This window comes from Lissotriton vulgaris, chromosome 2_1 (genome assembly GCF_964263255.1).
Source record: "Lissotriton vulgaris chromosome 2_1, aLisVul1.2, whole genome shotgun sequence".
Taxonomy (NCBI): Eukaryota; Metazoa; Chordata; class Amphibia; order Caudata; family Salamandridae; genus Lissotriton; species Lissotriton vulgaris.
The window spans coordinates 802,663,962-802,681,184 of record NC_141687.1 but is presented as its reverse complement, the minus strand read 5'-3'; the positions used below and the strand labels follow the sequence as shown (position 1 = coordinate 802,681,184).

The 17,223-nt window shown below is 49.1% G+C and overlaps 1 protein-coding gene across 1 annotated transcript in view; it reads right to left on the bottom strand.

Moving 5' to 3' along the window:
* The window catches only part of MTX2 (metaxin 2), a 418,975-nt gene that overhangs the window by 155,574 nt on the left and 246,178 nt on the right, over positions 1-17,223 (bottom strand). Inside the window, exon 4 of the mRNA XM_086956187.1 lies at positions 9,113-9,185. Within this exon, the coding sequence (XP_086812313.1) occupies positions 9,113-9,185 (73 nt within the window). The remainder of the gene's footprint in view (positions 1-9,112; positions 9,186-17,223) is intronic.

Genomic DNA, 17,223 nt, shown 5'->3' with positions numbered 1-17,223 from the left:
GCATAGTCTTTGACATTCATAACCCACTGGGCATTTACTATCCATACATAATGTAGTTGCAAAAATACTATACATTATTCAGAATTATAAATAGCAGATAAAACAGCCTAATGCACATGACTTCAAACTGAAAGTTTGGAGCGACGCCTTGGCAAGATGCCAGAGTGGTCGCTCTCTAAGAGAGTTCCTGGCCCATCTGACTAAATCCTGCAGCCTTGCTACCCCAGGGGCTTAAATCTCGACCCCCCTGGAAATCCGGGAGGGGGACCGACCATCCTGAGGTGTGCTACAGTTTGCCTCCAGATCCCCTCACTGCTACTTGGCGGAGGCCTGGGCGGGCCGGCGTTTGCACCGCACTGCCTCTGCGGTCGGAAGGAGTTGACATGTGGAGACCTGCTGTGGGGGCCGGATGACTCATGGGTCCTATGCTGGATGATGGGGGGCCTGAGTGGATGCCACCCGCTGGACTGCCTAGTTTTCCAGCATTAACAGACCTGTGGCTTTTACCTAGCACCTGCGACTCGAGAGAGAGGGCCCTGATATCCTACCCTTGTGGGCACCATAGTGTTCTTGCATGGCTGATGTCAGGCCCGACCCCTTTTGTTCCCTTCCAGCCCACGGAGTCTGTGATTGCTGAACTAGCCCCCGGGGATTGACCAGGCATATATGTACGCAGAGATCTGCAAAACAAGAGGTGTCGGCAGATGAGCCCTCAAAAAGTGGACACGATGGCGGCTGTTCAGGTCTACCTCACTGTTTTAAAGGAGAAAAATGATACGGTTTACAACAAAGCCAAATTGCGCAGAGTAGACCTACGCAAGATGGTGGAGCACATATAGGTGGCGGAGGCCTCCATAGTTGAACTGAAATCAGAGGTGACTGCCTTGAAGGACCACATTGCACAGATGATGGTCAGGGTGCATATATTAGAAAACAAAGCGAAGGATGCGGAGGGCCACTGCAGTCGCTATAACTTGTGTTTTCTGGATTTCCCAGAGCGAGCGCAAGGCACAGCCGCAGACTGATATTTAGCAGAGTAGATACAAAAGATCTGCGGCCACAGGGGCTTTCCCAACTTTTTGCAATCAAAAGGACATACCGAGCACTGGTCTCTGCTCTACGACCTAGTGTGCCACCCAGGGCCTATTATAGCAAGTATTCTCAATTAGAAAGACCTGGATTTTATCCTCCGCGCAGCCAGAGTCGGCACACCAACAGTTCAGGAACCACACCATAGCCATTTACCCATATACCCAGAAGGTTCAGACCCAACTGAAATCACATCTAGAAGTTAAGCAAAACCTTAGAGCGATGCTGCTGCCATGGTACTGTATAGGATCTGCGCGGAATAGGAATGTCTGTTAGTACACAGGAGGCCCATGGTCTAGTAAGGGTTCTTAGCTGGAATGTTAGAGGGGTGCTAGACAAGATCAAACGGGGGGTTATTCTGAAGTCAGCCAAGCGAGCTCGCGCAGAGGTATTATTGCTGCAAGACACCAACCTTATGGGGACTAAGGCAGTATGCTTCAGCGCTTCAGATTCACACAGGTCTTTCATTCCGGGTTTGTAAGAGGTTCCAGAGGGGTTGCTATTTTAATACATCGTAGGGTTGCATACACACATGTTAAACCCTGGGGGGGATCTTCAGGGTAGGGGATGAGATTTTTGTACAGGGGAGCGTCTATGCCCACCGCCTCTTTCCTGAGGGTTAACCGAAAAGATTCTGACCATGTGGACAGAGATACCTGAGGGCCTTGCGTTGGTGGGAGGGGATTGGAATGATGTGATGGATGTGGCCAGTGATAGATGGAGGCCGGGGGGTCTCTCTGAAGCCCGCCATCCCACTAAGCTGTATTCCTTAGTGACGAGTCTTGATTGGGTCGACCCCTGGCACAGGATGCATGGTAACACGCAGAGCTATACGTATCTTTCGGCAGTTCAAGGTTCCTTCTCCAACTTAGACTATTTGTTTATTCCACGGGTCTTCGACAGCAGAGTGGTGGAGGCTGAAATACTCCCGCACGGACTCTCTGACCACTCTCCAGTGGCACTTACTATACGAGCCTGGGGAGCCTGTGGGCCATTTTGATGGCACCTCTCAGTCTGGAACCTTCAGAAGGAGGACTACAGGGAACGAATGGAAGATGCCCTTGATCAAAATTTGGCCATTAACTTGGGCTTGGTCTCTGGGGCGAGACTCTCTGGGAGGCCTTTAAGCCCACCAATCGGGGGGTGGACATTTCATTTTGTGCCCGGCCGGAAGAAAGCGCAAAGAGGCCCTGGTTCGGGCGGAAGCTGCTATTCTTGACTTGGAGGCGCGCGGCAGGGAAGAGGTTAGGCGGCTGGCTCGTCATCGGCTGCTGCTACCGCAGCAGGAATATTCTCATATCCTGTTAGACGAGGCTCGTCAGGCCTGGCTTACTACTCGTAGTAGGAGCTACCAATGGGGCAACAAATCTGGTAAAATGTTGCATCGATTGTGTCAGGGTTCGCTTCGCCCCAGGTGCTTCTGGGTGTTGTGGGGTTGGATGGGCTCCCTGTGTCGGGCGCGTCGGCTATCGCGGGCAGTTCTGCAGAGTATTATGCCCAGCTGCATGCCCATGCGGAGTGCCTCCCGGCGGAGGTCGTCGATCGTTTTCTGGGCGATCTCCCACGAGGGCACTCTAGGACGCGGTTAGGGAAGAATTGGAAGGCCCGCTTACTGAAGAAGAACTGGGGGCGGCCCTGGGAGATTTTAATTCTGGCAAAGCCCCGGGCCCTAATGGCTTTCCATGTAAATTCTTTAAAAAATATTTTTTGCAGCTGGGACCCCACTACCACAGGGTGGTGGAGGAGGCCAGGGACCGGGGGTGTCTGCCCAGCGACTGGGGCCCTCGACTGCTGCGTATCATGCAGATTTGGGGGGAAATGTCCGGTTTATACTTGAACCCTCGGAAAACCACTCTGTGGTTGTTTGGAGGTCGGGCGAGCTTGGTTCTTGGGCTTCGTCTGTACAAGGGGGCATGAAATACCTGGGGGTGTACCTGTCCGACTCTCCTGCCACGGCCTGGGAGAGTAATCTTGCACCTGTATAGGAGCGGGTGCGCAAGGACATTAAGACCTGGTCCCACATGCCCCTGTCCATCTACGGCCGGTCAGCCATTTTTAAGATAGTGTCGCTCCCGCAACTACTGTATCAACTACAAAATCATCCCTATCCAATTCCCCTGCGGTGGTTCCGGCAGGTGAATGCAGTTTTGGGACAGTTCCTTTGGGAGGGTGGAGCGTTAAGGGTGGCGGTCCGGACGGGTTTCCTCTCTACGTATTGTGGGGGCTGGCAAACTCCGATATCTGGTCCTACTATGTTGCATCGCATCTACTTGTCCTCAACGAGTGGTGGTATGGAGACAGGACAGACCCAGCGTACGCCGTGGAGCCGCGCTGCATAGGGGACCACTCCCTACACACTATTCTGTACTTTGCTCCATTGAGGCGTCTCCTACCGTCTGCCACGCGGATTGTGTTTCAGATTTGGAGGCAGGCATTGCGAAAGACGGGCTGGTTGAATAGACTGACTAGAGAGAACCCATTATGGCACAACAGCCGTTTTCCGCAGTTGCTAGGCCTCTTCGGGCTCCGCGACTGGGGTATCATCGGAATTTTTACTTTGGGATACGTTATGCGTGGCACGGTATTGAAATCCTTTCAAGATCTCCACACGGCTTTTCAGATGCCTAAGACTCCGTTTTTTTAATATTTACAATTTCGGCATGCCAGCGCCCCCAGCTTGGAGGGTCTCGACTCACTGCAGGAGTTCAGCCCGGTAGAAGCTAAGGTTTTTATGGGGGATCTCCTAGATCATAAGATCTCCAAAATGTATCAGTCTCTGGTTACGCACTGTTCCCCATCTTTGCAGCATTTGAGGGAGGCCTGGGAGGGAGATGTGGGCCAGATGGAAGAAGAGGACTGGACAGAAGCTTTGGCTTCCCCACGTGGGGCGGTTTTTGCAGTGCGCCTGTGACTTATCCAATTTGAATACCTCCACCAGGTTTATGTTACCAGGGTTAGGCTCTGGAGGGCGGGCTTGGTGGCTTCCTCGGGGTGTCTCCGCTGTGGGCATGAGGAGAGGACCCTGATACATACCATATGGCACTGCACAGCGCTAGCACACTTCTGGAGGGGGGTACTGGCCAGTCTATCTGAGGTTCTGGGGTGGGAGCTTCCTCACTCACCGAAACTAGTTCTCCTTCATGTCATGGAAATGATTGGAGGGCAACATCTATAAGCGACATCTCATGCTCCTAAGCTTTACCTTAGCGAAGAGAGATATAGCTAGGGCCTGGAAGGCAGTGGTTGCCCCTTCAGTCTCGATTTGAAAAAATAGCCTGGACTTAAGTATGGGCCTCAAGCTCCCCATGTTTGAGGCCTGAGGGTGCCCTAGGAAGCACTATAGGATCAGGAGGCGCTGGGCGGATTATAGAGGCCTGGAGCTGGAGCCGCCTCCGGGGGACCGGGGTTGTGACCCAGAGTAACCAGATGGCCTCTCATGTTTCTTGAACTCCCCTATGTGTGGTTTGCGATTCCTTAGTAGACAATGGTATTGTGGATGTTGAGCTCTTGTGTAGATTGATGGCAGCCTGGGTCAGTAATATGTGGTTCCGGAACATGGAGACGGTGCGCTGGGGGGTGGGGAGGGAGGTGGGGAAGTTGGTTGGTTGCAGGAATTAATTTTATTTGTATTTCCTTCCATATTATCCTGTTCTTTACTATGCAAAATGGTCAAAGTCACATTTTTTTATGCTGCAGCTGTCTTTGGGTTTCAGAGGTCTGCATCTTATGTGCTATTCTGACCAATAAAATCTGTTTAAAAAAACAAACAAACCCTAGAGCGATGAACCTTACATATACTCTGCTGTTCCAGGCCTGCCTACTGGTGGTAGTGCATGAGAAAAGTCATTTCTTTGACACCCTGGAGGATGTCTAAGTTTGGCTGTGGATCTGGGACAAGGCTAGCACCCAAAGGGCTGCCCTTTCGGGGGAGGGACAGAGTTTAGTCGTCGCCCGTCAGAGAAGATTCCGAGATAGAAAACGCTATTGGCGTGGGTGGAAGGAGTGGCCTTCCTGAGTGGTGGTACAGGATGATGTTTCTTTGGGGCATGAGGTTGCTTCCTCCTCGGGGAGGTGGCTATCCTGACAAGATCACCGGAGAGATTGACGGAGATAGCCTTAGAAATGCTGGGAGAGAAGGAGAAATCGTGGGACCCTTGAGACTTGGTTGGATTGGGTGGTTGGGGACTTTGCATCATCTTTGGGGAAACATGCTTGTGGACACTATGCAATACATTATTCCTCTTTCTAATCAACCTGCTAGCCCTTGGGGTGTGTACCCTTGTTGAGTAGGGGCACCATGTGATTTGGCTCAATATTAGTCGGGTGAGCTGGTGATGATGGTAGCATGGGTCTTAACCATGTAATGGAGGACAGGGCAGCTGGTAGAATCAGATTGGCTGAAGAACCCCCCTTGTAACAGTGGGAAACCTGGCTGTCCAAATACTGCCTGCAATATATCACATAGTTTGAAGTGCTATATAAGGCCTTTTGTTTTTGTGTTGGAGATTAGGAAAGAATTTGTGTCGGACCCGTCATCGCTGGGCACACTGGGACGATCGCTTAGTTGGAGTCATGGCGCCAGCCAAGGGAGGGGGTATATAACAGTTTTGTATTGTTTTCAGTGAGTCCCTGAGTAAAGGAGGAAGGAGCTATAGCTGGGTGGGTGACGTCTTAATTTGGCGTGGTGCACTGTTTTAACACACTTGAATGATGGCTGTGATAACTAGGAAGGTAGTCTCCTGGAATGTCCAAAGGCTGAATGCATTTCCCAAATGATACAGGGTCTATACATTTCCTAAACATCATAGTGTTCAAGCAGCCAGCGTTCTACTGACAAGATGTATTTGTTTAACTCCCCAGTGCATGATACCTATAGCAGGATACATTTGGTGTTCAGTAATTGGAGAAATATTAAGTTATTTGACACAGCCCTATATTTGTATAGATTCCTATCAGACTATTCCCCACTGCTTTTTTCTACTGCGATAAGCTTGCGCATTCTTCCGATACCACTGTGGTGTTTGTGGTCGGAGGTTTTAGTGGATACTGCCTTCCTAGCACTTATTAGGTAGTTTACAACACACTACTTCCTGAAAAACTAGGGGTCCACAGACAGTAGAGCCTGGAGGGGGAGGGCCTATAAGGTTGTTCTTCAAGGAGAATTTATAACGCGGATCTTTGGGATAAGGGAACAGCCAGAGTAAGCCCTGATGGATACAGGAAAACTGTTGGCTGCTTTGGAGGCATGGGTTGTGACAAATCTGTGGTGTTCCCAACAGTTTTAGATACAATCCGTCAGTTTGAGGACACCTGGTCCCACCTTGACAGCTACACTTATAGATGTCATTGACGCAGGCTATTTCAAGAGGGTGGATAAGTCTGGCCGCCGGCTGGTGTGATTGTTACATTGGGAGAAGCCCCACCCTCATTTGTTACCCTTAGAACGGAGCGATGAGAGAGAGGTACGGTCAAGTAGCACATTAATGACCTCTGCATGGACTACTTGTAGAGAGCGATAGTTTATCCATTTACAGCAACTGAAAAGGAGGTCAGAGACTTTTGGGGTGGGGTGGAGTGGTGTGTGTCTGCTGTGGCTTGCACCTGAGCAGTAGGAGACCATTTAGGATCCGCTTGGTGTGCCCAAGATGAAGGAAGCTTTGGCACGATGATCAGAGGCAAAGCTTCTGGGCTTGATGGCTTCACAGTGGATTATAATCTGGAAATATCCTTGTACTTGTTGGAGAAACTGCTGGAGGTATTTGATTAGACCAGAGAGACTGGCCTACTTACTACAATGCAAGAGGATCCAATAGTCTTGGTGCAGTTAGTGAATGTTAGGAGGGCCCTAGTGGATTCTGCAGCAGAATATGCGTTGGCCACTCTGGACTAAGAACATGCATTCAACTCGGTCGTCCTGGAAACTCTGAGGTTTGGTCCCAATTTAATCAGTTGGGTTCAATTATTTTACACTGACCCATGGACTAGGCTGCGAAAAGGCAGCATAGTCTGTGACGCATGGACCCTAGATAGAGAGACTAGACAGGGATGCCCGCATTCCCCTATGATCTTCGTGTTTGCGGTTGAGCCCCTTGTCTCCTGGCTGCGGAATCAGTTACATGATTGGGGGATCCTGTGGGGACCAAGGTGCACAAGGAGGGGGTCCTCTGCGATGGTGGAAGAGCTTCGCCCCACTGCTGTTAAGCAGTGAGAAACATAAAATGATAGTAAGTTACTATCATTATTTCCTTTGATCCCTGCTGCTTTGCGGCGGGCGGGCCGGAGGGTGGGAGGAGCAGCTCTGCTCTCGGACGTTTTGGGACCAGGTGCAGAACTGTCACATGAGACTGGGGGAATATTGGGGGTATTGGGAAAAAATTTATTTTTTGCATATTTCATCTCAAGAAAGCCCACAAAAAACTGTGGATGTTGGCGATGGGGACCTTGTTGTCAAAGTGCAGCACAACAAATCAATGGGCGGCAGGCACCACAGCCTTTGAGTTGGGGATATGGCAAAAAGACCTACAAGAATGGGCATTGGAGGACAAATAATACTTTTTTTTAATTGTTCAATTTTTTAAATTAATTTAAGAGAGAGTATAAATAATTATGGTACTACAACATGTAATACATAAAAAAACATATTGAACAATAAATAATTAATAAGAAGAATAAATATGAGCAATAATATATATAATGGATAAACCCTAATAAAAACAGATAGATAAGAACCTAATCCTGTCATTTCATTTGTATTACATTTGACAAATAATACTTTAAATTGACGAGCCGTGACGACAAAGTCACAGAGGAACTGCCAGAATGGGCTGAAATGCTGACTTAGATCCCTGAATGAGAGGCTTCCTTGATTTGGGTGGGGGGAAACCATTCTGAGCTGGTTGGGGTTGTTCCCATAATTACACACACGTTTCATAATTATGTTGGACCACATAAGACACGCAACCTAATCTGTATTTAGGGATTTGCTATTTGTGTATGCGCCGTCTCACTGTATCATATGTATGCCCGAGACTACTGTGGGGGGAGAGGAGAGTTAGTCTTTGCTTGATTATGTATGGCTATCTAAATAATGACATATAAAAGGCTGCAAAAACAAAAATAAAAAAGAAGTTTGAGTCAGGTCACTAAGTAGTTAGATTTTCAATTTGATCTTTTCTCTCAGTTTGCTGAAACATACTGCATTTGCTTCCATGTTTAACTTTTTGTCTTATAACTGGGTACTCTATGGTGATGAGAGACTGTGTGTGATGTGGGGACCAGAGAGAGAAGTTCCCACCTTCCTGTGTCAAAGAAGCAACACAGGTTCTAGTCTGGTAACAGAACATCTAAAGAAAGGTTATGTTTAGTAAGAAATACGGCATTAGTAAGTGTGTGACTATGTCTGTGAAACACTGGGCTAAAATACTAGTGCGAGGTGATTACTGGTGACCAATTAAATGGTTTGGCACCTAGCTTGCAGCATTAAGTAATATTTGTTTCTGAAGTCTGCGTACAAAAGCAGATGACTCTAGTGTCTACAATTTAAAATTCTTGATCACGGTTTAGTGCTTAGTGCCAGTTGGTGCAAAAGAAGTTCTGCCTTTCGATTAGTAGCCTCAAGGCACCAACGGGTGATGAATTGGCAGGCACTATATGGGCTGGTCAGCTATCGTTATCTCAGTATGCTTGTCTTTTCACACTGTATATTTCCAGTATACACTGGCCATCTCTGTATTGAGGGTGCATATATGACCCTTTGATTGAACGCTGGTACCTCACAGGACAATACAGGTGGCTCAAACATTGGTTTCATGTGCGGTAATTCACAGGACTGTTTCAATGGTCATGCCCAAGGAAAATAACCAAATTACGCCCTAGTTTGATAACACTCCTCACCATAAATGCTGGGAGACTCAGGCACAGAAGTAAGCACACTTCGCTTCATACACGCCAGCATGGGTCTTTAATTATTTGCAAATTATACCACAGCACTGTGGGATCATTAGACAGGTACACAAACACTTACCAGATGGGGACATAAATTCTGCATTTGCCCTGCAAACCACCTGGACTGGCAGATTGCACATTCGTAAAAAGGCCTGAACACCAGGGAAGAGAAGAAAAAAGATGTGTAAACGGATAGCAATGCAGAAACCTAAACATGATCTTTATAAATTATACTGCCTCGCTAAACTTGCTTTCTAATATAGAGTTTGGCGTAATTGTTACCATATATATCCATGACAGACAATTACAATGTGCTAACACACACAGTGTGAGACCAGACAAACAGAGCGATAGCAAGGCAGATGCACACTAGCAATGATAAATCTTATGCATTTTATTCAGGATCAAAATAATAATCAGCAAGTATGACAAACTATGTGATTAAATAGGAATTGGATGTGTTCCCACTTTTATTTCTCATGCATCATAGCCAATAGCGTCATATGCGAGGCCTTCACTACAGAAATTATTTAATAAACAAATGATGCACATTACGCAGCGCGCTATTCACTGCGAGGATAACAGCCCACCTACATGGGCAGACCAATCCTCCTTCTGTAGGCTCACTCATGTCTTACAACCAGAAATAGCAGGCTAGAGGCACGACTGTCGCTGTTGCTGTCTATTTAAAGGAGAGCAAGCATGTTTTTACCACAAAGTAAATAAGGCTTTACCCTTCCCTATATGGGAAATAATGGACTTTACACCACTAACTGAAAATGTACAAACTAATTACACAGTTGGTGTTATGTTTTAGTACAAAAACAGACATATTTCAAGGAAGGAGTAACTTCACGCATTTCTGGTTATAGGAACTTCAACATCCAGGAGCTATTCCTAGAAGAACCTCAAGGCGTCCACACCTGTCGGTATACTCTTCAAGTTCACACTTTTTTTGCAAATTTAAAAAACTGATATTTCCACAACTAAAATAAATTAAAAGAATGAATTTTTCAAATGAGCAAGTGACTGAATGTGGGTCGTTTAAAAAGTTGCTAATTTCCCCCCACCAAGGAATACTTCACCAAGTGGTTTTATGACCTGTGCATGACCTCTTCCCTACAGCATGAGGCAGTGAACATGAAGACCAGGCCACATCACATGTACATGCATGAGTGGGTGGGTGCTCCTCCAGGCTGCCTTTGTAGGTGTGCCCAAGAAATTGGGAGGAACATTGTATCCCGTTTGTCAGGAAAAGAGGAAAGTTCACTGGGGAAGCCTGGGTCGAGTATGGATGAGTGCCAGTGCCTGCAAGTGCGTGATTGGAGGAAGAGCCAGCAGAGGAGAATGTAAATGAGGTACTAATGTTCTTGAGCAAAAAAGTTAGTTGTAAGTTGCTTTTAAGTGAGGTGTCAACATGGCAACCTTGCGGGGCTACAGCCCTGAGCTCAAAACGGGGGTGTGGCAAGAAATAACTTTTTGGGTGATTATAAGACTAGACAGACTCAGTTGAAGACCTAGGTGAAGGAGTTAGGATGTCAAACCGTTATTCTACATTGGATGAAGAAGGCTTAATGTTTCTAAAAACAAAGTTATTCTTCTGGGCAGGGATCCTCTGTGGATCCCCCGTTGTTGATCTCCTTGTGTGGGTGTCCAAATTTTTCCCTTCACTTCATGGCATCTGAAAGACTGAGTTGGCAATGCCTTTATCTTCTCTATGCTCGACTATACAAATGACTACTACTCACTACTCACAACTCCTATACTCTGCTTTAAGCGAGTTCCATGAGTTGCAGAACGTGGCAGTACAGCTTGTCATGAATTAGACTTTCCAATGTGCACCATAAGGTCCACTGTTTGCTAGTAAGCAAAAGGAATCAGCATAAAGCTTTATGGTTGCTCACAAAGCCTTTATGTTACCGGACTGATTTTACTGCAATTTTTGCTCTAAAGCCATACACCAAAGGGTTTTCTTTGTTCCCTCTCTTCCCTTCTCTCTGGTTCCGTGCTTAGATTACCGAGGTATGGAGGTCGACCTTTTCTCAACTTGTGTAAAACTGAAGGTCATTGCTTCTTTAGAAATTTCCTGAAAAATGCATCTGTTTTAGTGAAGTGTCCACTTCGCTCAGATATTTGGAATTAGTCACAGCATCAAGGTGCCTTTGGGTGTATGTTGCACTTACTATGAGTGAGGTGGTGTGGCTCACTGGTTAGAGGCGGCAGACCCGAGAGCAGAGGACGGCCCCGGACGAGGGTTCGATTCCCGGCGCGGCAGGTTTCTGGACCAGGGTCAGCGGACTCAATAATTCTCTCGCCTCGGTGCCCACTCTGATCAGCGATCACACTCGGCAACTCTGGGCATTAGCTTGCCTCATCTTCACTAACGGCCCCACCAGACCGCCGGGGATGCCTGGTCTCACCCTGGAGATACCCATTATGGGACCATCTCTCAGGGAAGCCAGGAAGGGTTTCGCAGCGGTCGAAGCGCCTTGGGACCCTCCGGGTAAGTAGTGCGCTATATAAATGCCTATACATTTACATTTACTATAGCGTCCTACCCAGCCCAAGCACACGTCATGGACTATGCCACACACGGAGAGTGGTTATACATGTCTTTATTCTTCTGCGTGTAAATAGGAGCTCTTCGTTCTAACCTGTATTCACTTAATTAAAATCAACGCTTACGCCACAGGTCTATAGAGTCCATCAGGAACCAAAAGAGTTCAGTCATTCTTTATTTACATGACACTACAGCTCCACCTTTGTTGAATAAAATGTTACAACTTTTTTTACAAATAATAAATAAATTAATTAATTAATGTGAGAAGTTGGCCCGATATGCAGTGTTCACTATTCTAGTGACCACTATGTATCGTTCCAAACGACCCTTATAGTGATTGGTTGTAAGTCAACCTTAGACCAGCTATCCTAGTAGCGTGGATACGAGCAGTCTTCGGGCTAAACTCTAGAGGGCGTGTTAAGCCAGCTGTTATACCATCACATACCCCTTGAACACCAAGTGAAAGGACACCACACAAGTGTTATGAAAATAAACAGTATATTTATTAGAATCACAACAGCCCTGTACTCTTTATGAGGACAGGGTACTAAGCACAGAACAAAACTCTTAGGAAAATACTTCAAGTGCACAATTAATACAAGTGCCCGAGGGCACGGAAAGTTTAGTGGTCTCGGGCGGACCCGATAAGGCAAGTCGGAAGCGAGGGACTCAGGACCCTTAAGTAAGGAGGCTATGCGGGCACCGAAGTGCCAGAGTTACCTAGCCACAAGGGCTGCGGCTGCACAAGTCTTACAGGCGTCGGGGGTCTTCGCTGACGAGCCAGGAGCCGGAAGGAAGGGGTTGCTGGCCGGCGACCAGTGAAGAATAGTTCGTAGAGATCCAAGCCTGGATCAGAGATCGATGATACCTGAAAGCAGAGGGGACCAAGTTCGTACTACTAGCCAGTAGTCAGAGGGTACCAGGAAGGCACCGGATGGCCGTCACCTAGACTAGGTGAGTGGGCGACGCTAGGCTCTGAAGTCTCACGGACCAGGAGGCGTTGTCGGCGACCAGGATGGAGGTGCGAGCTGTCCCACGAAGGTTGATGCTGTCGGCGTCGCTGGGCCCAGGATTGGGGCAACAAGCCTTGGCAGATTTCAGGGCCACGTGGTGGACCTAAAATGGCGCCTTGAGTGGACCGGGGTGCTCCTCTCGTAAAAGGGAGCAAAGGCCGGTCTGGAGCAACCAGACCAGCAGCGTTGGTTGTCGGATGTCGTCAAGGAGATCACAAGCCAGCTCGTGAGATGCTGGGAGGAGATGCTGGGAGGCTGCACTTCGGTGCTGGAGCGGCTCAGGGTCGGGGCTTCTCGGACCCCAGAGCACTCACCAGAGGATTCCTTCGGTGGTCGTGCTGGATTAAGAAAGCGTGCAGGTTTTGATGATGGCCGGTCCCTCGAGGTCTAGTCGCACCTACAGATCTCAGCTGAGCTGACGATGTGGGTAGAGGTCAGAGGTGCCAGGGAAGCCGGTTCTCGTCGAGCTGGGTCGTCGGATTCCTGAGGAAGGACTTGCAGCAAACCGCAGAGTTCTTAGATGGTGCCTGCGGATGCAGGGTGACTACTCCTTAGCCACAAGGGAGAAATCTTGAGAAGAGTCTCGAATGTCCTTTCGTAGAAAGTAGTTCTTGATTCAAAGATGATCTAATTTGGAAGGGTCCCCGCTCCGGCCTTTATCCTAAAGAAAGGGGTGGGTACATGACTAGGTCCTGCCCTAGGGGTGGGACCAGGAAGGGGGGTAGTTACACCCCTCTCCCCCTGCCTGGCTTTCCCCAGGTCAGGGGCTGCGCGCCCCTGGAACTGGTTCTAGCCGGCAGATGCGTAGTGAGCACCGGGGTGCCACTCCGCAGTCACCTTCTTGCAAAGCCCTACCTACCCAGAATACACAAACCCTGTCTGGGACGGTGCGAACACCGCCCCTGACAGGAAACCCTTTGTCCAGGCTCTCCTCGCTGGAAGGACTCCCAGCAGCAGGAGGTCAGACTCGTGTCTGTGGTGGCAGCGTCCATTTTGTGGAGCTGAGGCTTCAGTTAACTTTAACCGGGGTTCACAGTTACGTACATGTCGTGTCCCTCTAGAAGTGCGGAATGCTAACCTCGTCGCCAGAATTGGTGAGGGGGCAGCATCCCGATTCGTATGACACCTTACTCGACATGTCTTGATAACGCTATACCGAAGTTACCGATAGGATACGCGTTATCATGGAACAGCCATTGGGTCTTGGTTCCGCAAGCTGCAACCGGGCTCGGCTCGTGCCAGAGCCCAATTCACACGGTTCCATGCACTCTGCCTTCAGGATTGTCAAGGCCTGCCATAGGAGTGACTGATAGGAACTCGGGTGTCCATTTTAAGGTTAGGTATAGGGATACTATACCTACAGCAACGGGCGAGTACGCCACGTTGCCCCAGCTGTCGTGCAGCCAGTTGTGTCAGATTTAGATGGCCAGCCAGGGGTGGCATAATACATGCTTCAGCCCCTGGTAGGCCGTGGGTACACCGATGCCCTGAGTTACAGGGTCTGACAAGGTGGCCCAGTTCCAATTGGGTAATGCACCTAGGGTACACACATCAATTTAGCGAGAGAACAGCTAGGCTGTGGGTCTGATTGGCAGGCCCACAGCCCGAGAAAGTCGTAAACCAGTGAAACAAAAGCAAAAAGTCCGGGTGATCATAGGATTGCAGACCCTACTCTCCTACATGACCCCCCCCCCCCCAAACGTTGGGACAATAAACTAACCTTGACCAGGTGAGTCTTCTTGTTCTAAGTGGAAATACCTGGAGAGCCCATCTGCATTGCCATGATCAGTGCCAGGTCTATGCTCCACTGTGAAGTCCATCCCCTGTAGGGAAATGGACCACCTAAGCAGTTTGGGGTTTTCACCCTTCATCTGATTTAGCCATAGGAGGGGCTTATGGTCGGTCTGAATCTTGAAATGAGTGCCAAACAAGTATGGCCTCAGTTTCTTCAGGGCCCACACCACAGCGAAGGCCTCCCTCTCTATAGCTGACCAATTTTTCTCTCTGGGGGTCAGCCGTCTGCTTATAAAAGCAATGGGCTGGTCATTACCATCAAAATTCAGTTGAGATAGAACAGCTCCCACACCCAACTCAGAAGCATCTGTTTGGACAATGAATGGTTTGGAGTAGTCTGGACTCTTGAGGATAGGTGCCGTGCACATGGCCTGTTTTAGGTCATCGAATGCTTTTTGACAGCTCGCTGTCCACTGAACCTTTTTTGGCATTTTCTTACTCGTCAGTTCATTGAGCGGAGTCACAATCGATCCGTAATTTCTGACGAACTTCCGGTAGTAACCAGTCAGGCCCAAGAAAGCTCGAACCTGAGTCTGGGTGGTTGGAGGAGCCCAGTCCCTGATTGACTGTATCTTGCTCTCCAGTGGTTGAACTTGGCCCCCACCGACAAGGTGGCCCAAGTATACAACCTGTGTCTGCCCTATCTGGCACTTGGTAGCCTTGATAGTGAGACCTGCTGCTTGCAGAGCCTCTAACACTTTCCGCAGGTGGACCAGGTGATCCTACCAGGTGGAGCTAAAGACAGCGATATCGTCAAGATACGCCGCACAGAAGTCATCCAGCCCAGTGAGAACGTGATTCACCAACCGTTGGAAGGTGGCAGGTGCATTTTTCAAACCAAAGGGCATCACCACGAACTGATAATGCCCACCAGGGGTAGAAAATGCTGTCTTAGGCTTGGCGTCCTCAGCTAACCTGATTTGCCAATACCCAGCTGTCAGGTCAAACGTACTTAAGTAGTTGGCCGAAGCCAATCTATCGATAAGCTCGTCTGCCCTTGGTATTGGGTGGGCATCAGTCTTAGTGACTGCATTGAGACCCCTGTAGTCTACGCAGAACCTCATCTCTTTCTTACCGCCCGGGGTGTGAGGTTTCGGCACTAGAACTACGGGACTAGCCCAAGGGCTATCCGAGGGTTTAATGACTCCCAGCTCCAACATTTTCTGCACTTCACTCTTGATGCAGTCTCTAACGTGATCGGGCTGCCTGTAGATTTTACTCTTGACGGGCAAGCTGTCACCAGTGTCAACCTCATGGGTGCACCAATTGGTCTGACTGGGTGTTAGAGAGAACATATGCCGGAAGGATTGAAGAACTTGTTTACAATCCTCCTGTTGATGTTCGGAGAGGCTGCCGCAAAAGACAACACCGTCTACCGATCCATCGTCAGGATTCTGAGTGAGCAGGTCGGGGAGAGGGTCACTCTCCTCCTCCTGTCCCTCATCTATGGCCATGAGCAAACTCATGTCCTTCCTGTCGACATATGCTTTGAGCCTGTTGACATGGAGCACCCTGTGGGGGCTCCGGGGAGTTCCAAGGTCCACCAGGTAGGTGACCTCTCCCTTTTTCTCCAGGATGGTGTAGGGCCCGGACCATTTGTCCTTGAGTGCTGCTGAGGCCACTGGCTCCAACACCCACACCTTCTGTCCGGGCTGGTAAACAGTCAAGACAGCCTTTTGGTCATGCCAAGCTTTTTGGAGTTCTTGGCTGGCCTTAAGGTTTTCGGATGCCTTCTCCATGTACTCAGCCATCCGCGAGCGGAGACCAAGCACATAGTCCACTATGCTGGTTGCAGGCTTTTTGAGAGGTCTCTCCCATCCTTCCTTCACCAAACACAGGGGTCCTCTTACAGGATGCCCGTACAAAAGTTCAAAAGGGCTGTAGCCAACCCCCTTCTGTGGGACTTCTCTGTAAGCGAATAAAAGGCAGGGGATCAGGACGTCCCATCTACGCCGAAGCTTTTCAGGTAGTCCATGAATCATCCCTTTCAAGGTCCTGTTGAATCTCTCAACAAGCGCATTGCATTGTGGATGATAGGGTGTAGTGAACTTGTAGTTAACACCACATTCCTTCCACATAGCAGTTAAGTAGCTCGACATGAAGTTTGCACCTCTGTCGGAGACGACCTCCTTAGGGAAGCCCACTCTGGAGAATACTCCAACTAGGGCTCTTGCCACCACAGGGCCTGTAGTGGTCCTAAGGGGAATAGCTTCAGGATACCTGGTGGCATGATCCACTACCACCAGTATAAACTTGTGCCCTGATGCTGTTGGTGGTTCCATGGGACCGACGATGTCAATCCCCACCCGTTCAAAGGGCACCCCCACCACAGGCATTGGTATAAGGGGGGCCTTTGTCGTGCCACCTGACTTACCACTGGCTTGGCAAGTGACACAGGAGCGACAAAACTCCTTGGTATCTTCGTTCATGTGAGGCCAGTGAAAGTGCGAGACAAGCCTGTCCCACGTCTTCGTCTGGCCTAAGTGTCCTGCTAAGGGAATCTCGTGGGCCAAGGTAAGGAGGAAACCACGCTGAGACAAGGGGATAACCAGTCTCCTGGTCCTGCCAGGCTTGGGGTCTCTTGCCTCAGTGTAAAGGAGTCCATCTTCCCAGTATACCTTGTGGGTACCTGTGGCGTTCCCAGCAGCCTCAGCAGCAGCCTGCTGTCCGAGGGGTTCAAGGGAAGGGCAGTCTAACTGATCCTTCCCCAGGTCTTCTCGTGTGGGTCCCCCTGAGCCCAGAAACTCAACTTGATCAAGTTCGAGTTCTTTAGGTTCAGTTTCCCGCAATTCCTGGAGGTCAGCCTCCTCTGAGACTTGATCC